This window comes from Salvia splendens, chromosome 4, assembly GCF_004379255.2.
Source record: "Salvia splendens isolate huo1 chromosome 4, SspV2, whole genome shotgun sequence".
Lineage (NCBI taxonomy): Eukaryota > Viridiplantae > Streptophyta > Magnoliopsida > Lamiales > Lamiaceae > Salvia > Salvia splendens.
Genome location: NC_056035.1, coordinates 769928 through 794622, shown reverse-complemented (window position 1 = coordinate 794622; position 24695 = coordinate 769928). Strand labels below are relative to the sequence as shown.

General features: G+C 36.8%; 4 protein-coding genes across 8 annotated transcripts; 2 read left to right on the top strand and 2 right to left on the bottom strand.

Moving 5' to 3' along the window:
• Positions 1–581: 581 nt before the first annotated feature.
• On the top strand, positions 582–7195 carry LOC121797740 (exportin-T-like). Of its 4 annotated transcripts, none has more exons than XM_042196431.1 (14): positions 582–2691; positions 2802–2891; positions 2970–3059; positions 3196–3300; positions 3691–3750; positions 3960–4022; positions 4094–4189; positions 4735–4899; positions 5369–5542; positions 5642–5707; positions 5781–5879; positions 6178–6324; positions 6758–6787; positions 6875–7195. In XM_042196431.1, the coding sequence occupies exons 1-14, from the start codon at positions 964–966 to the stop codon at positions 7061–7063; spliced, it is 3102 nt and encodes a 1033-aa protein (XP_042052365.1). In that variant the 5' UTR covers positions 582–963; the 3' UTR covers positions 7064–7195. The 4 variants fall into 4 exon arrangements, 3 of the variants coding, with proteins under 3 accessions (XP_042052365.1, XP_042052367.1, XP_042052366.1); XR_006049955.1 differs by having other exon boundaries at positions 583–2691; positions 6611–6787; positions 6875–6993; XM_042196433.1 differs by lacking the exon at positions 6875–7195 and having other exon boundaries at positions 6566–6758.
• A 5037-nt stretch (positions 7196–12232) lies between these two features.
• On the top strand, positions 12233–14253 carry LOC121797738 (serine/threonine-protein kinase RIPK-like). Its single transcript, XM_042196429.1, has 5 exons — positions 12233–12636; positions 12757–12892; positions 12978–13111; positions 13198–13321; positions 13571–14253. The coding sequence occupies exons 1-5, from the start codon at positions 12250–12252 to the stop codon at positions 14113–14115; spliced, it is 1326 nt and encodes a 441-aa protein (XP_042052363.1). The 5' UTR covers positions 12233–12249; the 3' UTR covers positions 14116–14253.
• Positions 14254–15905: 1652 nt separating this feature from the next.
• LOC121797737 (putative late blight resistance protein homolog R1A-3) lies at positions 15906–19290 on the bottom strand. Of its 2 annotated transcripts, none has more exons than XM_042196427.1 (2): positions 16292–19290; positions 15906–16200 (listed from the first exon to the last, which is right to left on the bottom strand). In XM_042196427.1, exon 1 carries the CDS (start codon positions 19182–19184, stop codon positions 16335–16337), a length of 2850 nt encoding a protein of 949 aa, XP_042052361.1. In that variant the 5' UTR covers positions 19185–19290; the 3' UTR covers positions 15906–16200; positions 16292–16334. The 2 variants fall into 2 exon arrangements, with proteins under 2 accessions (XP_042052361.1, XP_042052362.1); XM_042196428.1 differs by having other exon boundaries at positions 15906–16191.
• A 979-nt stretch (positions 19291–20269) lies between these two features.
• LOC121797735 (linoleate 13S-lipoxygenase 3-1, chloroplastic-like) lies at positions 20270–24351 on the bottom strand. The gene is made up of 8 exons (XM_042196424.1): positions 23764–24351; positions 23368–23648; positions 22933–23170; positions 22535–22861; positions 22065–22258; positions 21674–21969; positions 21319–21585; positions 20270–21215 (listed from the first exon to the last, which is right to left on the bottom strand). The coding sequence occupies exons 1-8, from the start codon at positions 24296–24298 to the stop codon at positions 20459–20461; spliced, it is 2895 nt and encodes a 964-aa protein (XP_042052358.1). The 5' UTR covers positions 24299–24351; the 3' UTR covers positions 20270–20458.
• Between the last annotated feature and the right edge of the window lie 344 nt (positions 24352–24695).

The following is a 24695-nucleotide window of genomic DNA, read 5'->3' as shown; positions in this document are numbered from 1 at the left end:
GGTGGCTATATAAAATATCTAGATATATATTGACATTCTTTTTATGGCTAATGCCAATGTGTTTGGGTGGGCCCAACGTTGGGCTTTCAAGGGTTTTAATCGATAAACGTCGAACACGTTAGAAGCCCAAATTAAAAGCCCGATTGAATCATAGCCTAGTTAAATATAGATTGGATGTTTAATTATTACTACTCCTATTATTTTCAACAGAATAATAATTTAATTAGTCGTACATCGTAGTGATCATAGTGACTTAAACCTTTTGAGTTTTGACATATTAATTAGAAAATATACGTTTTATCAATTAACTTGAGTTTTATTGTCTCAATCTTTATACGTTATAATATCTTTACAGAATGAACATACGTATTTACAGACGGTGAGATTTTAATAAGAATTTTCCTTGATAAAGGTGTGGCCAAATGGCCCAAATCCTCAAATGGCACTATACCTAGCAAATATTTAGTTGAAAATTAGAAGGAAATCATAAAGCAAAGAAATCAATATTCGATATTTTTGTGTAAATATGATTAAAAAAATGAGGAGAGCTATAAATATGAATTCACTGAAAATCCACCTTCCTCAGCTTTTTCTCCATTCTCCAGCCATTATATAAACCTCTCCTTCACCTCCACTCTCTCTCTCAAATCGTGTATCAATCGTTTTCCCCCTCTCTTAAATCGTGTATCAATCTGTACACATATACATATTCACCGATATATTCGAAGTCTGATAAACTCGGATGCACCTCATTGTCGAATCTTTGCTCAAAATCCAAGCTCTCTCTATAATAAAAAAAAACGTCTCTTTAATTAAAGGTATGTAGGCTCTGTTCGTTCGATCAATTTGATAAAGAAGTGGAGAAATCGAGTTTATTGGTAGAACTAAGTTGAGTTGGCAATCGGGATTGGTTTTTGAGGGTTTTGAAGGTCTGATTCTAGGTTTTAGGGTTTTTAGCGAGTAATGGATGATCTGGAAAAGGCCATTCTGATAAGCTTTGATGAATCCGGTACGATTAATTCGGTGCTAAAAGAACAAGCAGCTGCCTTTATTCAGCAAGTTAAGGATAGGCCGTCAATTTGTAGCATTTGTATAGAAAAGTTTTGTGTTTCGAACCTAGTGGAGGTTAAGTTTTGGTGTTTGCAGTGCCTCCATGAGATTCTTCGAGTTAGGTACCCTTCAATGTCATTGGAGGAGAAGGATTTGATTCGGAAATCCGTGTTTTCGATGGCGTGTGGAGAACCTGTCCATGCCAATGACACTAATGCGGCGAGGATTTTCGAGAGCCCTTCGTTTGTAAAGAATAAGCTTTCTCAGGTTTTTGTGACATTGATTAGTTATGAGTATCCGGAAATCTGGCAATCTGTTTTTGTTGATTTCTTGCATAAACTGAGTAAAGGAGCTGCTGTGATTGATATGTTTTGTCGAGTTTTGAATGTGATGGATGATGAGTTAATTAGCTTGGATTATCCGCGCAGTGGGGATGATGTGGCTAAGGCGGGAAGGATTAAGGATGCAATGAGGGTGCAGTGCGTGCCTCAGATGGTTATAGCGTGGTATGACATTGTTTCGATGTATAAGAATTCAGAGCCTGACCTATGTTCTAGTGTTTTGAATTCTATGAGCAAGTACGTTTCGTGGATTGACATAGGGTTGATAGCTAATGATGCATTTACTCGGTTGCTGTTTGAACTTATGTTGGTGGATGGGTTAGCAGATCAGCTCCGAGCTGCTGCGTCTGGTGCTGTTCTTGCGGTGGTATCAAAAAGGATGGAGTATAAATCAAAGCTTGCTCTTTTGCAAGGCCTTCAGATATCTAGGGTATTTAGGTTGGTTACGGATGATAGTGGCTCGGAGTTGGCTTCTGGTGTGGCTTCTTTGCTCACAGGGTATGCAGTTGAAGTTTTGGAATGTTCTAAGCATTTGAAACCAGAGGATGGTAAAGAAGTTGCTGTAGAACTTCTGAATGAGGTTTTGCCATCAGTTTTCAATATTATCCAGAATGGCGAAGTCGATTCATCATTTAGCATTGTGCACTTTCTCTCAGTTTATGTTGGTACAATGAAGAACTCCACATTGACAGACCGACAGCTGCTTCATTTAAGCCAAATACTGGAAGAGATTCGAATGCAGATTCAATTTGATCCCATGTATCGAAATAATCTGGACATACTGGACAAGATTGGACAGCAAGAAGCAGATAGGATGGCGGAGTTTCGGAAGGATTTGTTTGTATTGTTCCGAAATGTTGGCCGTGTTGCATCGGATCTTACTCAGGTGTTCATAAAAAACTCACTGGGTAATTCTATGTCATCCACAGAAGATAGAAATGTTGAAGAAGTTGAGGCTTCTCTTTCCTTATTATATGCGCTCGGCGAATCATTAAATGATGATGCTATGAGGGTGGGTAATGGTCTACTTGGTGAATTGATACCAATGCTGTTATCAACGCGATTTCCTTGCCACTCCAATAGGCTCGTTGCGCATGTGTATTTGGATATAATAACAAGATACGTGAAGTTTGTATCAGAGAATACACAATATATTCCAATTGCACTGCGTGCCTTTCTTGATGAGAGAGGTATACACCATCCAAATGTGAATGTCAGCAGAAGGGCGAGTTATCTCTTCATGAGGGTTGTGAAATTGCTAAAAGCAAAGCTTGTGCCTTACATTGAGACGATCTTGCAGGTATCAGTTCAACCTCTCGACTTTCATATTTGTTTCTGTAGAATGTGCTCTCAAAGATGCTGCTATATATTTGTTTTCTCTCTGACACATTTGTGCACAACAAATACCAGAGCCTACAGGATACAGTTGCCCAATTCACAAGAATGGGCAGGGTCTCAAACGATGTTTCAGTATCTGAAGATGGAAGTCACATTTTTGAGGTCAGTTATATACATAAATGCTTTTGATTCAATAAGATAGGGATTCTGTTATCTGATGTTGTCTTCTTGTTCTTTTAGGCAATTGGCTTGTTAATTGGGATGGAAGATGTACCCCTTGAGAAACAGTCTGATTATCTCTCGTCATTGCTGACTCCTCTTTGCCAGCAGGTCAAAATTTGCATATGATAGTATCTTTTCTTTTAATACACTGGGATTTTGTAGCTGTGGTGAAGGATTTTTACCTTCTGTGGCTTTGTTGTATGGTGGAAAAACCACACTTAATTGCAAATTTATGCTTGTGCAGGTTGAGGTGGCCCTCTTAAATGCTAAGCCTCAGCATCCTGAAGAGTCTCTTCTGCAGATTGAAAATATGCAGCAAACAGTTATGGCTATTAATGCCCTTAGCAAGGTTTTCATCGATGTCTCAAGTATCTCATGTCATATTGTGCATGTTAGGTTATGTCTATTTCTTTTTCATGATTATAGTGAAACAGGCTTTGTCCCATTTTCCTATTTCTGTTGGTGCAAGTAAATTTGTTTTAGGGTAACGAAATGCTTAACGATCTACAATTTTGAGTAAGATGTCACATTCTTGACATGTATTTTTGGTTGAAACATACTTTATGGCTATCTGGAAGTTTGATACACATTTATTTTTAGGAAAAATGTCACATTCTTGGCAACATATACTTTTGGTTAATTTGTGACCATAAAACATACTTTGGGTCTGTAGGGATATGGTTGTATTAACTGTTTTATGCAAGTATTTGCTACAAACTTATGAATTTTGTGTGATTAGGGCTTCAGTCAGCGTCTGGTAACTACCACCCGCCCTGGAATTGGTCTCATGTTCAAAAAGGTAACTATTAAGTTTTTCCTTCTTTTGTACTTGATTTAGTATCTAGCGTGGCAAAAAATAATGTGTTGGAGAAATGGCAAGTACTATGTTCCTACTATATTAATGTACACCTAGCTTTCTCCCTTTTTCTCAATGCCATCAACCACTCTCTCTCCTTTTTCACTCTCTCATGATATGTTAACACTCTGATGACTCATAATCTATTCCAGACTTTGGATATCCTCCTGCAAATTCTTGTTGTCTTCCCGAAGGTAGAGCCCCTGCGAAGTAAGGTAAGAGTTGCGTATCTCTCGACTTGATTTACATATTTCAAACTCTTTCTAACGACACATTATTTTTCTAGGTTACATCTTTCATTCATCGTATGGTCGACATTCTAGGACCTTCTATATTTCCTTATCTTCCAAATGCACTGGGCCAGTTGCTAATAGAAAGTGAGGTATAAAGATTTGCCTCTTAATTATTTTTCTCAAATCTCATATCACTATTTTTTATTTTTTTATTCTAAACTCCGTAGAGTTTGTATGTGAGTTACTCATAAAGGTTGCACCAAGTTCTTGTTGTTAATATGTTCTGAAATAAATGGTGGATGTTTTGAACTTTCTGATGTGCCCGTGATTTTGTATGTTTGATGATTTTACATTTGCGTTTACTTATTCTGTAAAATATCTTGCTAGGATACTGAATGGGATGTGTGCATGTACTAACCATTGGGCTTGTATGGTTTAGATACACTGTTCTTGTATGAAACTATACTCTCCAGTCTCCACCGCGTATATGTCCATACTCCATATATTTCTCATTCAGCCTCATTAAGTAGTTACTGATTTGAGGTTGGGATGTAAATGAGCATATTTTCTTTAAAACGTCCTCAGTTATTACTTATTAGTGATGAGTTCTGAAGTAAAGTTATATGCACTATCAATATAATCTACTTTGTTGCTATGTTATAAAGGTGATGTCTTATAGTGCTTTTTTTTTCAGCCCAAGGAACTGGTGGGTTTTCTTGTACTTCTGAATCAGCTCATCTGCAAATTTGCTACCGAAGCCCATGACATCTTGGAAGCTGTGTACCCTGTTATTGCTAGTAGGGTATTCAGTATTCTCCCAAGGAATGATATTCAGTCAGGGCCAGGCAGCTGCGGTGAGGTATGTGAACTAGCTCCTGATGTTATTTGAGTTGATAAATTGGAAAATTATCTTTACAAGGACTATGCAGCATGATGTAATATGGGCTTATTCTTAAATTAACACAGTAAAATTGAAGCTTCTCGCAGCAAATAAGCAGTTTGGACCACGTATCAATATTATGTACCCTCTGTCTCTCTTGGCTGGAAGCATACCATTATAGTTTTCATTTAACATTAGGTGTTTGAATTGCTTGTTCAGGTTTTTGTGTGGGGAAATGCATATGGACTTTTTTGCAAAAATTGCTTTCTGGACAGTTTGCTTGAAATGTCATTATTTCATTGGCAAATTATACCTTTTTTACATACTAGTATGAATTAAGGCCAACATATCAGATTATCAGTTAGCCTGATGTCTACTTTAATCCCAATCTCTCCATTGCATCTAACAATCAACTGTGTTGTGAATCTCAATTTGTATTTTGTTTCAGGAAATTCGCGAATTGCAAGAGCTTCAAAAAACATTCTTTATATTTCTAAATGTAATTGCTACACACGAGCTTTCGTCAGTCTTCTTGTCCCCTAAATGTGCTCCGCACCTTGAGTTGATGATGCATTTGCTGTTACATAATTCTTGCAATCATAAGGATATCAATATTAGAAAGGTACAATGTCTAACTCTTGCATTTCTTAGATTCGTTTTACAACCTTTGTGCTCGATGTCAGTAATTTGGGTTTAATAAATAAAATTTTGTTAATTTCAGGCATGTGTTCAAGTATTCATTAGGCTAATCAAGGATTGGTGCTCTGGTCCTTATGGCAAAGAATCGGTATTGTACTTGGATGCCTATTATTTATGCTTTATCAATCTATTCATAATACTGAAAGTAGGTCTATTTTCAGGTGCCTGGTTTTCAGAAGTTCATAATCGAGACATTTGCAGTCAATTGTTGCCTGTACAGTGTGCTTGATAAATCCTTTGAGTTTCGTGATGCAAATACTGTAAGCTTTGTTCAGATCAGATCAAATTTTAGCTATGTATCAATTTGTTTTCACCATTCACTGATTAACATTTTAAAATTTTACCAAATAAGTACGCATGTACTTTATGTATCACAACTATGTGTCTTTCTTATAAATTAAAATACGGAACATCTAAAAGAAAATGTATATAAAGAGGAGATCATATTCTCTTAGCTGGTGTTTGATGCTCTGCTTCTTCTCATTTTGCTGTCTACTATTGTTTGTCCAATGCATGCTTAATCACTTCCTTTTTCTTCTTCATGTGGCATTTTGACAGGTCCTCTTATTTGGTGAAATAGTAACTGCCCAAAAGGTCATGTATGAGAAATTTGGCAATGATTTTCTTCTTCAATTCGTATCAAAGTGTTTTCCAAGTATACATTGCCCCCAAGACTTGGCCGAACAGTATTGTCAAACGCTGCAGGTACAGTCTAACGCTTTCAATACTTTCCTGGTCATGCTAGGATTAGTTTTCAGGTCCCTAACTGTTTATGCATCCAAATCTCTATAGCACCTGATTAGGTCAAAATCCGCTGATGGCTCCTATGCTTCCTAAACTGACATCGAGCCATATAGAATAAGATAATTCCCAACTGTCAGAATCACAAAAGTAAATTTATTCAGTGATTGAGTAGAGAGCTTAACTGTGGACCAAAATGTTTTAGGCAGCTCAGTTATTTGGTCCGTTGTTATGTTGTGTTCGTTATTAGGGCAATGACTTCAAGGCACTGAAGTCCTTCTACCAGTCCCTCATAGAAAGGTTGAGGCCACTACAAAATGGCAGCTTGGTTTTCAGATAGCAAAATGTCATGTATTCTTTCTGGCTTCATGTGACACTAAAGACCCTAATGTTACAGACGTCGCTGTTCAATATTTATCCATCAAAGGTTCGTTCCACCCACTTTACTTATAAGTAGCCATCTAAGAACTTAACTTAAATGTGTGACACCTACTTAATTGCCTGAAATTTGCAGATCTCTTTTCGTGTACATATCATTCGTTGGTCACCATGGATGGTGGAGATCCGTGGATGTTCGTTATTTCCATGTGACTTCAGTTTTGTTTCGTTCACATCATCTAAGGGAGAGTATCAGCAAAGAACGCCCTCAAGAAGGCGATGCCTCTGGACCTCAGGTTATAGCTTCCATATAATGAGGAAATAGTAGATTCGGTTTTTAAAACTCTACATTCCCTTTAACTTTCTTTGCCCGTCCCTGCCTCAGGTGAGGCAAGTGTGAAAATGAGCAGATTTTGTTTTCATCAACAGTCTTTATAAAATATTTCCCGTTACACGATCTTCTTCATTTCATTCATTGTTTTCATACGAAGCGACCCATAAATGATCGCGTCGAGCTACTTTCAACTACAATCGTTTTCCTATTATGAAGTGTGAATGAAGTTGTTGCTATGCTAGTGGTGAATCTTGACATATATAGTGTTAAAAAATCTTATGATTATTGTCGGATTCTCTGATATTCTTGTGATCATAGTAGAAATCTAGCCAATTCTTTCATCATTTAGATGTTGGATTTTTTTTTTTCTGGACCTCCATTTTTTATGTTTATATATAATAATAATAATGTCGATGATTTAAGGCCTATTTGTGGGTTGAAAATGTTTGTTGTTGCTCAAGTCTACATGGATGGCTTTCCAAATTTCTTTACTTTGTAATGATGATAATAAAGTTAATAGCGGTAGTATATGATAAGAAAATAGATTTCAAATAAAATATAAACATTTTATTAATCTGAAAAATTGGAATTTGAGCTGGACTATTTTGTTAATAATCATTACTGATTCAAACTTGTTGACGATTAAATTTTTAGTCGGTTTATATGTTCACATTTTCCACTGGAGTATATTTTATTATCTATAATAATTTAATTTCGAATCGGAATGATGTCACCAATTTTTACATCACTTGTTAAATCTTTCTCTCCTTTATTACAATAATAATAATTATTGTTGTTGTTATTATTGTTATTGTTATTATCATTATTATTATTTAAATTAGAGTTGTTGCAGGGCGTGTATTATTTCTCATGATTGTGCATTTTTATTGAGTCATGCAAATAAAAATATTTTTTGGATAATTTTATGGTTAGAACTTGCAATCTATAAATTTATTATAGCATAATAATAAGCGTGTCAGTTGATAATTTAATTTTTTATTTGAATACACCATACATGTGAAATAATTATTATGATTATCAATTTACTATTTGAATTGAACCACGACCAGATTGGAAATCATTCATACGAGTCGAGTTTCGATAAATATTTAGAATTTCATAACATGTTTAAAATGTGAGACCGAGTGTAAGTCGTGTGACATGGACTATTTATAATGTAATATTCACGCGTAGAAAAAATAAAATTATAATAGAAGAAATTGGAAACTCGATTAGGACTGATTACGAATTTAATAAATTGAGGAAATTTTGATATGCAATGTGGCGGAGTATAGCAGCCATTAAAAGATTTATTTGTTTTCTGCAACTTGTTTTAACAATTATGAATAAAACTCGATTTTCTTCTTATAATTTCAGATATAGCTTTAGATTATTGACTTCTTACACTACTTGAACTAATAAAAAGTAAAAATTGCTCGACGTATTGATGAGATATACAATCTTAAACCTCGGACGAAAAAAAATAAAAATAAAATTCAACTTTTGTCACACTTTTTTTTCCCTAAAGTTCACAACAAAAATAAATTAATTAATCAGGAATTTGGTAACATATGACTTTAGATTTTTGTATTGCGATGGCCAATGGGAAACATCTTAAGCCACCTGAAAGATAATCCTGCTTTAAGATATTCCACTTAGCTATTAATAGTATAGTAGTCATTTTCAATTATATAGCGCAATGGGGTGTAATCCGTTGCTAAATTATATGGTGTGATGAGGTGTGATCCGCTGCTAATTTTATTAAGTAGTTAATTCTGCTAACCCATCAATGCAGTGTATTAAAAATGTCAACACGATGACGTTAATATGTCAACACATAATTTTGTTGACATTTCAATATATTATGTTGATATTATGTGTTGACATTTTAATGTCATCATTTTGACATTTTTAATATACTGCTTTGATGAGTTAACAACTTAAATAGTTAACAATATAACGCATCCTAGGACAATATTAATAATTAGTCAATAAAATTCACCAACGTGCTAATAATCATCGAATTAAATTAAATCTTAGTTGTATAGAAATCATTACAACTTGAGTTTTCAGACGCTAACAGTACTTAAACTTGTCTCTGTAACGCATTATAACAACCGTATCTGAAAAAAATTAATAAAGTACTTAGATTATTTCAAAGATCTCCCCTTATTTTCTAAGTTTGATACTTATTACTACTAGTATAATACTCCTATTTACTAATTCAAAATTGATCTATTCAAACGAATCAAGTTTGAATTTTTTTTTCTGATACAAATTACCGGCACACACACAAATAAAACTTGAGTCGATTATTTGTATAGTTAAATTTAAATAAAGTTAAAAAAACAAAAAATAATTGTTGCTACACAATTTGACTTAAAATATGGAAATCTTTTAGCCGACTTGAAAAGTGAGTGATGCATTGACATTGTTAACAAAATATTTGAGAAAATAAGAATATAGATTGGTTGTAAAATAGGACTTGATCACTCATGATGCCAAATTGATGTCATTAATATCTGTTTGCAAATTTCTATAATCTTTGTTAATAATATTGCAACTAATATTGACGTCAAATTACAGAATAAAATTAATAAATAAATTAATAGTACCAATTTATTATCTACATGTGTTGACTTTCTGACTTTCGAGACTTATTTTTCAGTTCAGTAAAAATAATAATAATAATAATAATAATAATAATAATAATAATAATAATAATAATTCAGTGTATTAACTAATTGTACTTCGTCATGTTAAGACCGAGAGTGAATGCAGTTACCGTATATGTCATTTTTTCTGCCCATTCTCTTTATTCTCTACCTAAATTATAGTAGTATTATATAGGTGTGTGAACAAATATTAATTTTAATTTTGTAGGTTAAAAATATTAACATAAAGCCATAAATTTATCAATTTTCTTATGTTGATAAATTTATGTCTGTGTGTTGATATTTAAATTTACATGTTATATTGATATTATTATGTCTTTGTGTTGATAATTTTAATAAAAAAAATGAAAGTTATTAGTTATTACTATAAATTAGTATTACCCTAACGCGACTTGTATTAAATAAACTCAATTCTAAAATAGATCCCAAAATCAAATACTTAGAGTAAATTTTATACCCGGTTAGTTTTAAAATTTTACGAAATTGTATTATCATGGTAGCAATACGCGTTTAATTAATAATTTTGAATTCAAAATTTGCTACACAATTTGAGCATATTGATTTCAATTATTTAAATAGTCCACTATATTTTTAGACTATTGACTTGACCCTACAGTGTGACGCATTGACGATAGTGCTTTATATTCCCATTTCTTAGGGACAAAAGGTGATTCGCTCACTCCAGGCGCCCCCATAACCCGGCCCAACATCGCTATGGAGGGGTTCAAACACGGTACCTCAGCGGCCCATTAGGTGGGAGGAACTTACACTGGTAACCAGCACACAAGGAGCCACCACAGTGGTGAAACTCCCACACTGCGGCTGCCAGCATTTGATCCTGTCTGCTTAGGGACAATCTACCACCCAGGAACCAACTGAGTTAAGCCCGTGCGGGCAATTTATATTCCCATTTCTATTCTTCCTCAGGGGAGTGATGTAAGAAGCTTTTTGACTAATAAATTAAGGAAAAGGTGTATTTGATTGAGTCAAGAATTCCACATATTATGTAGTAGTATGTGTAAAACAGACAATAAAAGTATTTTATTTATCCAAGTAAAAAGAAATATAAGATAAATAAAATATTATTTTACATGAATTGAAAATTTAAATCACGTTATATATATTTAGATATAACTTAATTAATATAGTCCGTAAATTCAGAAGTAAATATTTTAACAAAATAAAGCTTTTGCCAATTAGCCTAGTGGGACTGTGGGGTTACTCAAAATCTGATAAAGTAGCTGCTAACTTGATTGAAAATCCCTGAAATTAGTATTATCTATGTCTATAAAAAGTAGATTTATTTTTTCATTTCAAGTGAATTCTATTTTCTGCGTGCTCACAACACTTCAACCTACTTTATCAATTTTGTATTAAAATCCATATCATTTAAGACTAAGACTATTTTTATGTGGATAGAGATAATATTTAAAAGTAATTATATATCCTTACTAATTCCTACCCCTATAATTGTCATATTGCACATTTTTTTTACTTTTGAGGATAATCTATTAATATGTAATACTATATTAATATTTTATTTATTTAATATGTAATGAAAAAAAAACACATAAGCTATCATGCAAAATCCAACTACAAAGACTTGACAAGAGTTCGCTAAAAGACTCAAAATCTTCGAAAAGACTTTGCACATGATTAAACACCCTAGGCTCAAAGTAGTGCGAAGGACTTTGCACCCGATTTTCATGATAGAACGATAGACATAGGATAAGAATAATTCATTTAGGTCCCGTTCGGTTAACCATATAAAATAATGGTGGATAACAATATAGGATACAACAGAGATGAGCTTTTTTGATAGAATGGACTTTATCTAGGATTGATTTAGTAGGAGAGGGTAAGACTAGATGAATAGTCTAATTAAAATAGTCAAATTGCATTAGTTATGTCGACTTCAATTTAAAGGGTGACATCAATTTTTTCAACGGAACACCAATTTAAAGGGTGACACTTAATACTGATTAATAGTGCATACCGAACAGACACTTATATGAGCATTTTCAAAATCATGATAGAATTCATCCATTTGTACATAAATTATTTGAATCCACAACTCATGCAACACACTTGGACATTTATACACGTCAAATTAGACGTGTACAATTATATCTAACAAATAAATAATAGTACATGGCATATACAATGTGTACAATTAAATCCAATAATTAAATAATACATGACATATTTAATCAAATCTATCTATAATATGAACATAAATAAATATTCCAGTAGGAGATAGTGACTAACGTGTCGTCCCAAAAAACTAATTCGAGAAACCTCATGGAAACTCAATTTAGGCTTTTTAGCCTAAAATCAACTAATTCCAACAGCTTGATTTCCAACAGTTACATCAAGCAAGGCAAGAATTGATGTTGGAAAAAGACACATAAATCCCTTTCTCCCCACAATATATATCCACTCATTCAAACTCCCTTCAATCAATAACACAACTCATTAATTTCAAAAGAAAGAGAGAGAGAGATGGGAATCAAGAACAAGACATTGAGATGGATTCTCCCATCTTGTCTAAAATCCACTGTCACCCAAAAAATGGATTCAAGAATCCATGTCGCAATCCACAGCTCGAATTCAAGAATCTCCCTCTCCGATATAAGCGATCCCGGCTCGCCCCTCTGCCTAAGCGACCTCTCGAGCTCCAAATTTGCGGCGAATCTTCATATCTTCACATTCTCCGAGCTCAGGCTCATGACCAGCGACTTCTCGTCCGTCAACTTCCTCGGGGAGGGTGGGTTCGGGCCCGTGCACAAGGGCTTCGTCGACGACAAGTGCAGGCCGGGCCTCAGCCCCCAAGCCGTCGCCGTCAAGGTCCTCGACCCTGACGGCGAGCAGGGTTTCAGGGAATGGCTGGTTAGCATTCACCCACCCCCACTCCCATAAAAAATTTACCCAACTTTTTAATAATAAAAAATAGACCTATCGCCTAAGACATTAACTATTTTACTAATGTTAATTTTATTTTAAAAACAGACTGAAGTAGTACTTCTTGGGCAACTGAAGCACCCTAACCTCGTGAAATTGATTGGATACTGCTGCGAAGACGATCACCGGCTTCTTGTCTATGAGTACATGGCTAGAGGCAATCTCGAAAACCATCTATTTCGAAGTAAATGTTTTTTCATTACATATCGTGTTTTTCACTATCATTGAAAATGAGAAAAATACTCATTTTCTCCTCGATTTTTTGACAGGATATACTTCGCTAGCATGGGAAACTAGGATTAAGATCGCACTAGGGGCAGCAAAAGGCCTAGCATTCCTTCACGGTGAAGAGAAACCGGTCATCTACCGCGATTTCAAGACTTCTAACATCCTCCTCGACTCGGTAAATTCTACTCTTTCTCTCTATATACGGTGTATATCACATTTTATCTTGTCCTAACATAGTACACCTTTTTCTTGAATATTTAGGACTATAACGCGAGACTCTCCGACTTTGGGTTGGCCAAGGATGGGCCGGAGGGAGATGAAACACATGTGTCAACGCGCATAATGGGCACACATGGCTACGCAGCACCAGAGTACATCATGACAGGTAAAAAAACAATCAATCTTGTACCATACCGACTTAGTAAACGATCTTACTTCAATATATAAAACTATTGGACCTTTCAAAACCTTATAAGGTTAGTGTCATATTTAAGAGTCTCACATCGACTAAGTGAATGATTTTGTTTCAGTATATAACGTTGGTGGGCACATTATCGCCTTATCCGAAATTTTAATGTGGTATAGGCCCAATTCTAATATTCTACTAAATTAAATGTTTTGCTCCTTGTTCTAGGGCATTTGACAACAAAGAGCGACGTATACAGCTTTGGAGTAGTCCTGCTCGAGTTGCTAACCGGGAGGCGTGCCATGGACAAGAAACGGCCTCCCAGAGAGCAGAACCTCGTGGACTGGGCGAAGCCTTACTTGAAGGATCATCATAAGCTCGACTCAATAATTGACCCACGCCTCGAGGGGCAATACTCGAGCGAAGGAGTTAGGAGAGTAGCTGCATTGGCTCACCAATGCCTTAACCACACCCCCAAATCTAGGCCAACCATGAGCCAGCTTGTCAAGATCTTGGAGCTCATCGCGCAGCTCAGAGACATGCCCTTTGTCTACATCGCGCCTGCAGAGGGCAAGGCGCATGCAAAGATCGAAGAGCACAAGGAAGATGGAGACGAAGACGACAAGAAGGTGGAGAAGGAGATGGGGCGAAAGTCGAGGAGGAAAGGGTATAGACACAAGCATCCCGTGAGGGCTCGTGGCGTCTACACCGATACTCATTTGTATAGAGCTTACAAGAATGAGATGATTAGTGTAGGAATTGAAGGGAGATGAAAGTGGGAATTGAGCTTATTTGTTGATTTTGATGTAAATTTAGGTTGTTTAGTTGTGTTGTGTAGAAAATTTTATTTTCTATTTCTTCATGGCCTTTTTGGTTGTGGAAAAAATCAAGAAAATTTTCATTTTTGATCACTTTTAAGGTTACCTTTTTTTTATGTTGTTGTAGTTGGAGATTGATCTTTAGCAAGTGTTTGTTTTTCACAAACATGTTGTTTCCTTCAAACTATAGTGTTTATGAATGTAATGCATTCAATATCACAACTTTCCTCTTCCACCAACCTAAATTCTTACCCCATTAATCCATTCATATATTTTACATAAAATATAGGGTGATTTAGATGTTTCATCCATGTTAATATACTATTGGAACTGTTGGTTTACCTTTTTTTTTTTTGGCTCGAACATTTTATAGTCTATCATAAAAAACATGAATTCAAGATTCCAAAAGTGGGATTGTAACAACGTGGGAAAACCTTAGGTATCATGTGGAAACAAGTTGCTCACATCTAGAAAATCTGAAAGACTTAAAATTAATTTTATTTTTTCATCATCAGCTTAAATATACAATCGTAGCACTATGAAAGAAAGACTCTTGGTCATCCATGTTGAAAATAAGGTTTTTGTTGTAGATATTTTCTCAAAGTAGAGAATCATTTTTGGGGAAGACTTGAAAGCATTTCAAGAAGTTGCATAGCTAATTAAGCTCCTTATAGTTTTAGGCCAATTACTCAAACACTGAAGATTCCGTGAGTTCACCAATTCAAACACATTATCTACCAAATAATCCCCACCCTCAGCATCTTTTTCATATGCATGGAGTGTCCTCAATAATCTAAGATTGTGAGGCAATTGAACTTCAACTTCTTCCCACATTCCATGGATGTCTCACATATTATGGAACCAACATGTGACAAATATCACAAGACTTCATTTGTTAACAACCATGACGCAGTTTTACAAGGACAAACAACCCGACGTTCGGTATACAGAAAACATGGCTTCAAATAGTTTGGCAGATAGATATAGCTCTCATCCTCGATGTTTTTAAGCAAAACTCATCATTATTGTTAATAACAATTGAATTCAAATTCTGCTCTATAAGCTCCCAATATTCTCTTGAGTACTCAGATTTTGCCAAAAGACCTCCTATCGTAGCAGTTGATAAAGGAAGCCCTTTACAATTTGCCACAATATTCTTCCCAATTTTCTCCAACTCAAGAAGACAACTTTCTTTCCCAAATACAGTTTTACAAAACAAATCCCAACTATTAGCTTCATCTAAAAAATTCATACCAACTCTATAAGACTCATTCAAGTGAGAATTCAGGTTTGACAGCCTAGGAGAGGAAAGAGAACACATTTGGTATAGAAAACTGCCACACAGTTACCTTTTCAAGGCCAACATCCTCGTTGATCACTGATGATTCTTGTCAATCCACCACTCTGATTTGCTTGTCAGTCATGGTTGGCTATATTGTCAGACCATCACACCGAGTTGCCTACCTTAACATCCTTGTTGGTACTTGGTCATGACCATATTGGTTACAACGGGTTCACTTGTCATGCCACCAATCCGAGTCGTTGAGACTCTCAATAAAAGCACCTGCATGCTGCACATATGCACATGTACTACACATTCATATTTCTCCAACGTATATCACATCAAATTTTAATATGCTAAAAAGAGACATAAATTGTTAAGCTGATAAACACGGATTGAAAAGAATGCGACAAGCAATACAAGAACACGAAAGAACTTCGAACTTAAGATCTACATCCACGGATAAAGGATGATGTGATTCTTATTCAATCTCAAACGATCGATCACAAATTACAAACAATTGAACTACAAGCAGAAACAATAACCGCATGATGAATCCCTGTCGTTCTCTCTTATCTAGCTGACAAAGATAGTGATACAACTATAACAAGAAAGAATATACATACAACCCTGCATACGATATCTGCTTCAACTAAATCGAATAATCCACCGCTCTGAGAACAACTTTCTTGACCGTTGCAAAGTAGTTGTAACAGCTTTGTATATGTCTCTTCAATCCTTCCCTTTAGCTGCTCAGTCTCCACAGCCACAATATCAACATAAAGAATTAATCAGATAAGAAGTTGCAGAATAAAAATCTGTAGCATTAATTAAGGTTGTAATGCTTACTTGTTGTAGGCGGACTGAGATGCAATAGTTTTCCGATGATACTCTAAAACCTTTCCACTACTTCAAAGTTGGCATTTGCCAAGCTCTTCGGTGCTTTTACCTTATAACCTTTAACTAGGACATGAAGGTCTAGTTGGTCTCCATATAAATCCTCTTGTTCCTCTACTATCTTTTTAGCTGACTCCACCACTGATTTACTACAACGATCCAGTTCAATTGATCTGAGTGTAAGTATTTCTCCAATTTCTGATGGGATCTCACTCAGTTGATGTAAGTAATGAAGATGAAGCTTCTGGAGGATCGGAAAATGAGATTTATCCGACACAATCCAATCTTTTAGACCACCGCAGTAATCCAATCGTAGAAACTTGAGGCTCTGAAATTGGCCTTCAATTGTTTCCCACTTGCCTGTTGTAAAGCAACCACGCTGTAATACAAACTTCTCAAGATGGGGCAATGAACCGATTTCGGACATTATGTATTCCAGCTCCACATCATCAGAGGAAATAGATAACTTGTTGAGCGAGTGTGGAATCCTAATACTATGCAAATACTTACCGCATCCATCACTGATGGAGCAGCGGAAGTTTTCCAATTTACTCAAACACTGAAGATAGCTGACACACTTTTCTCCCTCCACTTGTTTCACATGGTCGTATGATAGACACAATTTCTTCACATTGGGAATCCTTTTAACCACCTCCTCATTCAAAATCAAATTCTTTACTCCCTTGAGTGTCTGCAGATTCTCCATAATAACAACCTCACTGTTGTCCTCAATGGGAGGAAGATCTGGGAGAATCACTCTGCTTTCACCAAACACGAGATGTTGAAGTTGATGCAATTTCCAAATTTCAATCGGTAACATAAAATCACCCCAACCATGAATAATCAGTGTGTGTAGATTCCAAAGCAGATCAACTGAAGACGGGAATTCAGACCTCTTACTAACCTTAACAGCAAGGTAACGTGAATTCACCAATTCGAACACATTATCTAGGAGATAAGCATCATTCTCGTCGTCATCTTCATTGTATGCTTTGAATGTCCTCAACAATCTAAGATTGTGAGGCTGGCGAACTTCTCCAACCCACCATCCAGAATTACGATAATAATCACATATTATGGAGCGAGCATGTGAAAAAGATCCCCATAATTCATTGTGAAACAGATATCCATCATTAAGAACAACCCGACGAGCACGTGACAAAGATTCCAATACATCACTTATAAGCAACCCTTTAGTTGCAAGGAAAGAAACTGAAGATATCAGAGGACCTTGTTTCAACACATGATAAAACCTTTCCGTTTCAACCTCTTTCAAACATAAATCTCTCAATAAATCATGCATTTTACAATATTTGATATTTCCAATAGATCCCAACTTTTCAACTAAAACCAGATTTCTATCAACCAACTCTTTCAAGTTTTCTTGCGCAATTGTTTCCAAACATTTCCCACTCCTTGGTTTTAAAAATCCTTCAGAAACCCAAAGCTTCTCCAGCATTGACACACGGATACGACTGTCTTCCCCAAAGACACCCATATATAGAAAACATGGCTTTAAATAGTTAGGCAAATAGATATAACTCATCCTCAATATTTTCAAGCAAAATTCGTCATTAGTAGTGATAACAGTTGAATTTAAATTTTGCTCTATAAGCTTCCAATATTCTCTTGTGCGTTGAGATTTTGCCAAAAGGGCTCCTATCGTAATAATTGATAAAGGAAGCCCTTTACAATTTTCTACAATATTCTTCCCAATTTTCTCGAACTCGAAAGGACAACCTTCTTTCCCAAATACAGTTTTACAAAACAAATCCCAACTATTAGCTTCATCTAAAAAATTCATACCAACTCTATTAGACTCATTCAACTGAGAACTCAGGTTTGACAGCCTAGTTGTTACGATTATCCGACTTCCATTTCCATTATCAGGAAAGAAAACTTTGATCTTCTCCCATGCATCAACACTCCACATATCATCCATTATCACAAGATACCTCCTACCATATAAAAACTTGTATAATTTTTCTCCCAATATTTCCTCACTTAGATCACTACTTGAATCACCACTTGCTTGGAAAACTACTTCTCTAAGTGTCTCTCTAACATTATAAGTTTGAGAAATTGTAGTCCAAGCACGAATATCAAAATGCTCCTTAACAAGTGCATTCTCAAATAGATTTCTGGCAAGAGTGGTCTTACCAATTCCACCCATCCCCATGATGGGGATGATTTCGCGGCTGAGTTGATTTCCAGTGAGCTTATCCAAGACTTCGAGAAACACTTCATCAAAGCCCACCATCATGTTTTCCTTCACAATGGAAGAAGACGTCAAGGAGCCAACAGCAATGGAAGAGGCCTTTCTGCGCAGCTGAGCAACGGCTTCAATCTCCATGGCTTCTTTCTTGATCAGATTCATTTCCTTTATCACTTTTTGCATACTGCGATACAAGTCTTTTTCGGCAGCTGCGCTTGTGCGTCTACATACACCTCGAAACAAGTTAAGAAAACCGGCTCTCTTCCCGTGTATCGAAGGTTCAATAGTTGCGGTTGCATCTAGGGATTTACGTACACCTCGAAACGAGTTGATGAAACTAATCATCTTCCCATGCATTGTAAATGGTTTATGAATATTTAGCACAACATTAGATTCGATAACATCCTCAGCTGCATAAACTGCATCAGCAATGCGACGCTCCAATGGATCAGCCTTACGGCCATCGACAACAACAGGGGAAATATAAGCATCAAGAAACTCCAGCAAGAAGGTAACAATTTGAGTGATAGATTCAACTTGTTTTGTGTCGATAGAAATGGGAGGAGAAGGATGTTTTTGAAGGGTTTCTATGATATGCATAAGAGAAACTAGAGCTCCGTAAGCCGCCATGCTTGAAACTCTTTCAATGAAATTATGAAAGAAAACAACAAATTTGTTACACAGAGTTTAATATTGAAAGATGAAATCAACCACTCTGGTTTAACAATTGAGAATTGCAACTTTTTATAGAAGATAATATAAAGAACTCAGGTGCAACATTATTGAGATAAAGAGATTTGCATTAGTGCAAGACAGCTCTGATATCCACTGAATATAATATACTCAATCATTTACGATTAAAGTTCCACTTTGACTCGTTTAAGAAATATGAAGAAAAATTAATTAAAAGTGAATGCAAATTCCACTTTATTTTGTATTAAAATATGAGTGTAATGAGTTAGTTATTAAACGTAAAACTCCAGCTTATATAACTCAGCATAAAAAAATAAAAATTCTTCATAATAATTTAATACTAAAAATTGAAATAAAAAACTAAATTCGTCAATAGTAGTAATTGAAAGCAAAGTCAGATGGCCATAGATGTCATGTCCCCTTGATCTATCATCAAAAGATATGAGCTCAAATTTAATTTTATCATCATCAAGAAGCAATGTATGATTGTGAATGATTTGTCTCGTCACCAACTACACAAATTCATTTTGGCCACACTACTACTTGTTACAATTATTTTTCGAGATTTAATATTAAATTTAATCTATGAAAAATATATTTTATGAAATTTAGGTCTAAAGTTAAAGAATATCATCACATCTCTTTTCAGATCATTTTTCTTTCATTTTTTAGATCATTTTCCAGTATATGACTTATTTTTCTTTCGATCTGGCTCGTTAATAGGATCATAAATGGAAGAAAAATAGGCCAAATACTCGTAAAAAAGGGTCTGAAAATGTGATTATTTTATTTTCAGAAACACATAGTGATATTTTTTTAATTTAGAGATCTAAAATGTACAAAGTGCAGGCACGCTAAATTTGAATTAAACTCATTATTTTAGACAGATTTTCATCTAGTGATTCTATTTCATAAAGTTGGATCTTTTTGCTAAATGGGCTAATTTTGATTTCCATGTAAACAAAAATAAAGAAAGGTAATTAAAGAGGCCCAATAATTGAAAATTGATTCCAAGCCTAATCTTACATAGTATAATAACTCATCTATGCACTTAAAAAAGCAATTACAAAGGCTAATTTCTATAAATTACACATTTAAACCTAGGTTGAACTAATGAGCGATACGACATTAATCTTAGATACAAATATACATACATAGATACATACATAAAAACCTAATTAACAACTCTCTTTTCTAGCATTATTGTCAACTTATATGGACACACTATTAGGTACACCTCTACATGTCACTCCGGGTTCCGAACTCGGCACGAGAAGCTCATATGGCAAGACTCCGGCACCGCACCGGTTCCGGAGGCTCGGGTTCAAGTTACGCTTCTCGATTTCCTTCTCTATCTGTATTATCTCGGCCGAGAACTCGTAGAACGCCTCAATGACCTCGGCATCACCGGACCATATGGACTGGTGATGCCTCTCGCCGAGGTACTCCTCGTCGGGCGAGTGAGTCGACAATGTGTCAACCACCGCCATGAACTTTGTAGCTTGTAGCAAGCTCGGCAGCGCGCAAAAGAAGTACTTTTGCGGGTCGGAGAGGAAGATGGCGTACTCCGGATCGTTCTCGTCTGGGATGAGCCGCCGCATGAGCGGTGGCCGGTTCGGGACGTACCCTCCGTAGGGGTACTGGCCGAAGTTTAGGGCCGCGTGTTGGGCTGATGCTAGCCATATTAAGGTGGTGAGGATCGAACTCAAGTCCTCGGGAGTTGCCAATGTGGGCCACCACTCTGCGTGACGAAGATCTGCGTGGCCCACATTGATGGACTCGGCGTACCAAGCCTGCAACTCCTTGTCGTTGCAGACTCGGGCCGAGTCCGGGTAGTAGTGGTTCACGTAATGTCGGACCCATTTCTCGATAGCGCCCCATATCATTAGCCCGTCCGACGCGTATGGATAGTCTTCGACGATCAATTTCAGCCCGTGCGGCTGTGTGGGGTCCGGCACGGCCATTCCTCTGAAATTCGATTGAAAGAAACAAAATACAATAGACTTCAGGATTTGAATACAACATTTGTTTGTTTCAAAATTCAAACTGATATTTGGCAATAGATATATACCTTCTGATGAGATCGGCAGGGAGGCTTTCTTGATCAAAGCGCCAGAAGCTCGAGTAGGCGGCCGCACTCATCTCCATACAGTAACGGCCGGGGGTGAAGCAAGACTCGATCACACCGTCCACGCTGAGCAAGCTTTGACGAGCCAGCCCGTTGATCTCCAGCGTGTACCTCATGTGAGGATCCAAGAGCTTAAAGATCGGGTGCATCGCGCTCATCTGCCTATGCGCTGCCAAGATGAAGGGCTCCAGTGTAGCATGCGTTCGTAGCCTATACAACCAAACAGTAAACCATCAGAAATGACACTTCAAGATCGAGCTATACAATCATCGTTCTCACGAAACAGAGGAATACGTACCAATGGTTGACAAGCTGATGAACTCCGGCATCATTAGAGCAAACATGGGCTTTAGCCAGCTGCCACATCCAATAGGTGGTGGCATCCACCGGTGGTGTGACTACACGGTTTGGCTTCATAGAGCTTGGCGCAAGACTGAGCTCTATAGCTATGGGCTTGAGGGTTCCAGCATCGGTCAAGAAGTAAACAGTTCGCGTTGCGTATGATTTTCGGCCATCAAGGGCATTGATTTTGTCGATGAATGGCAAGTAAATGTCATGGTAATCAATGATAAAGAGCTTGTTCGCATCCAAAGCCTGTCAAAATCGTCACATTAGATGAACGGTAGATATCATATGCTACTACGACCATCCATTGCTTTTTCGTATTTTCCAAAGGCCCAAATAACTACCTCTTGTACGGTCATGCCATTGAGTTGTCCAGCAATGTGTTCTTCCTTAAGAGCCGATTCCTGAGGTCCATAGATTTCGGGGTCGAGCTTACTCACTGGGGGAAAGGACTGAAGCCTCTCGATGGTGACAGGGTTCACCCCGGCTATGGCTTGACGAGCAAACTCATCATCCCTCAACCATGCATATTTGTCCTCTGCAAGCCACAGGCACAGTTCATATCAGCACTTTGACATCTTTAAGAGCTACAAATTAGGTTCTAATTAAACCAAACGACGGTTGATAATAACCTAAATATCGACTAAGGGGAGGGACCCCCACTAGTCGAAAGCAATAGCCAACACAAGTTTCTTCATGTCTATACCGAAATCCGTATTTCTAGTCTCATGTTTTCCACCAAACTTAGACTATTGCTATCATACGTGTACTACACTATGTCTCTGAATCGAGAAAGGAGAACAGAGCTACTTACTTGATACAATCTTTGGAAGGTCATATTTGAGTAGACCACCTTCTTGAATTGTGGTGACAGCTTTAGGCAATTGAATCTTATTCATGATCTCGTCATGGAGGCCGAGTTTGAGGAGAAGGCCTTCGCTGTACAGGCTGTCAATGTCCGAGAATCCCTTGAAATCCTGGTTATTCGCGGAGATGCTAGCCATCAAAGACGGTATGAGGTTATGAAGGACCGCCTTCAGCCTCCCGGTGGAAAAGGCATTCATCTTCGACTCCTCAAATTGCTCGTCTCTAGGCACATACGTAGGCAGCGGCTTCTCTACTCGGCTCTCAGATTTCATATCTGGTTTTTCATGTACATGAATCAGAAAACGAGCATATAACTGAAACATATCGTTGAGATTGATCACTGACCAGTATCCATGGGAGCGCGCCCTGTTCGACAGCGCCTAGGATAAGGAATCTTGTCGCCACCAAGAAGCGGGCGAGCAAAGTCGATCCCCTTGTCTGGATTGCCGAGATCATTGTACACATCAAAGTCATACACTCTATCACACAGTTTTCTTTCACCTTGCCCATCACCTCTCAATTCTCTCAGCTCCTTCTCCCTAAGAGCCTTTAGTCCCTCAGGTGTTTCATGTGGCAAATATGGCTGTTGAAAGCAAAACATCACATTTCATTCACGATTTGCAAAAAAGGGCTTAAGATATCAAACACTAGATAAGCATAACAATAATCATCAAAATCAACAGTTTTATAACCAACTTTAACTCATCTAAAAACATATCACCAGAATCTAACAGAAAATTAAAAAACAACTAGTAATTAAAAGCATAAGATAATTTATACCTTATTAGTGAAGAAAATTCTTTTTGTAGGATGATCTTTCCTGGGCTGAACCCAAGAATTGCAGGGAAAATGCACAGGGCCACATGCAAATCCTTCAATTGTGATACTCTCCAAAAAGAATTCCTTTTGGTGCTTATTGTTAACTGTAATTGCACCAGGAGTCCCAAAATTTGAATCCACCTCAAACTCTGCTGTGTAATTCACTCTCTCAGTTTTGAGGTTTGATTTCTTGGACCAGTCCTTCAACACAGCTTCTTTGCTTTTCTTTGGAACCTTTGTTTCTAATCAATGACACAAAAGATACAATAATTAATCATCAAAATCCACTAAGAAAAGAGAAGGGATGAATTCAAGCAAGTATTCATTGAGGCATTTCATCAAACACATGGAACTTACTGGGATCAAAATCAGTACTGATCAGCTCCAAAACAACATTCCTCCCAATCTTATCCGTAAAAGCATCCAAATGCTTAACCAAAGTCTCCTTAAAATCCTCCTTGTTCTTGTTCCTCACAGTCACAACCGCCCTAACTTTGAATTTCACAGCCTTTTCCGGCAGCACTTTCACCAAATCCAAATCCTCACTGATCGCAGCAACAGGGGTTGTTGTACTCCTCTGTATCACCACTTGTACTCTCCTCCCCTCCAAGGGCAGAAAAGACCGGCTCCGATTTTGCTTCAGAACCAGCCTCGTTGACGAAGCAGAAGCGAAGAACGACGATTTCTCCATTAGAGACAAGCCTATGAGCTCCCTAGCTAGCGCCATTGAAAAGGTTGAATCTTTATACTGGTTTGAGTGACCGTTTTGCTCGAGGAGCGAGAATTGGAGGTTTGATTTAGCAGGAAATCGATGGTGTTTCCCTCTCTTTCTCTCTGCATTTATGGATGTACTTATACACATATACATATATATATATATATATACACGCATAAAATGAAGATGAAAATGAAGAAACAATCTCACCGGCCACACGTTTTTAATTTTCTTAGATATGACCACATGCAGAAAAAATTATACTACTAAAAACTTGATTTTATTCTTTTTATGATTTATTACGAATTTTCATGTTTATAGAATAATATAATAGTAATAATAATAATACTAGGTCAAATAAAAGAGTTTGAGGAATGGGATTCTTGTTAGATGCAAACGCGGTGTAGGAAAACCATAGGGAAAGTGGGTCTTGCTTTTTGAGTGGGTGGACCGTTTTGTCCTTGTGTATGGTTTAAAATGGCGATTATGTCCCTAGTGGAACAAAAGGTTGTATGAAAACTTCTTCTTTTTTTCCGGGGGGGGGGGGGGATAATTAATGTATTTATTTGGATGT

Coding starts and splice junctions, on each gene's coding strand:
- LOC121797740 (XM_042196431.1), top strand. CDS start 964: ATGGATGATCTGGAAAAGGCCATTCTGATAAGCTTTGATGAATCCGGT. Junction 4,190..4,734: donor AGTTGCTAATAGAAAGTGAG/GTATAAAGATTT, acceptor TTTTTTTTTCAG/CCCAAGGAACTGGTGGGTTT. Junction 6,788..6,874: donor TCAATATTTATCCATCAAAG/GTTCGTTCCACC, acceptor TGAAATTTGCAG/ATCTCTTTTCGTGTACATAT.
- LOC121797738 (XM_042196429.1), top strand. CDS start 12,250: ATGGGAATCAAGAACAAGACATTGAGATGGATTCTCCCATCTTGTCTA. Junction 12,893..12,977: donor CGAAAACCATCTATTTCGAA/GTAAATGTTTTT, acceptor ATTTTTTGACAG/GATATACTTCGCTAGCATGG. Junction 13,322..13,570: donor ACCAGAGTACATCATGACAG/GTAAAAAAACAA, acceptor TCCTTGTTCTAG/GGCATTTGACAACAAAGAGC.
- LOC121797737 (XM_042196427.1), bottom strand. CDS start 19,184: ATGGCGGCTTACGGAGCTCTAGTTTCTCTTATGCATATCATAGAAACC.
- LOC121797735 (XM_042196424.1), bottom strand. CDS start 24,298: ATGCGTGTATATATATATATATATATGTATATGTGTATAAGTACATCC. Junction 22,862..22,932: donor GCGCGCTCCCATGGATACTG/GTCAGTGATCAA, acceptor ATGAAAAACCAG/ATATGAAATCTGAGAGCCGA. Junction 21,586..21,673: donor CATCAGCTTGTCAACCATTG/GTACGTATTCCT, acceptor TTGGTTGTATAG/GCTACGAACGCATGCTACAC.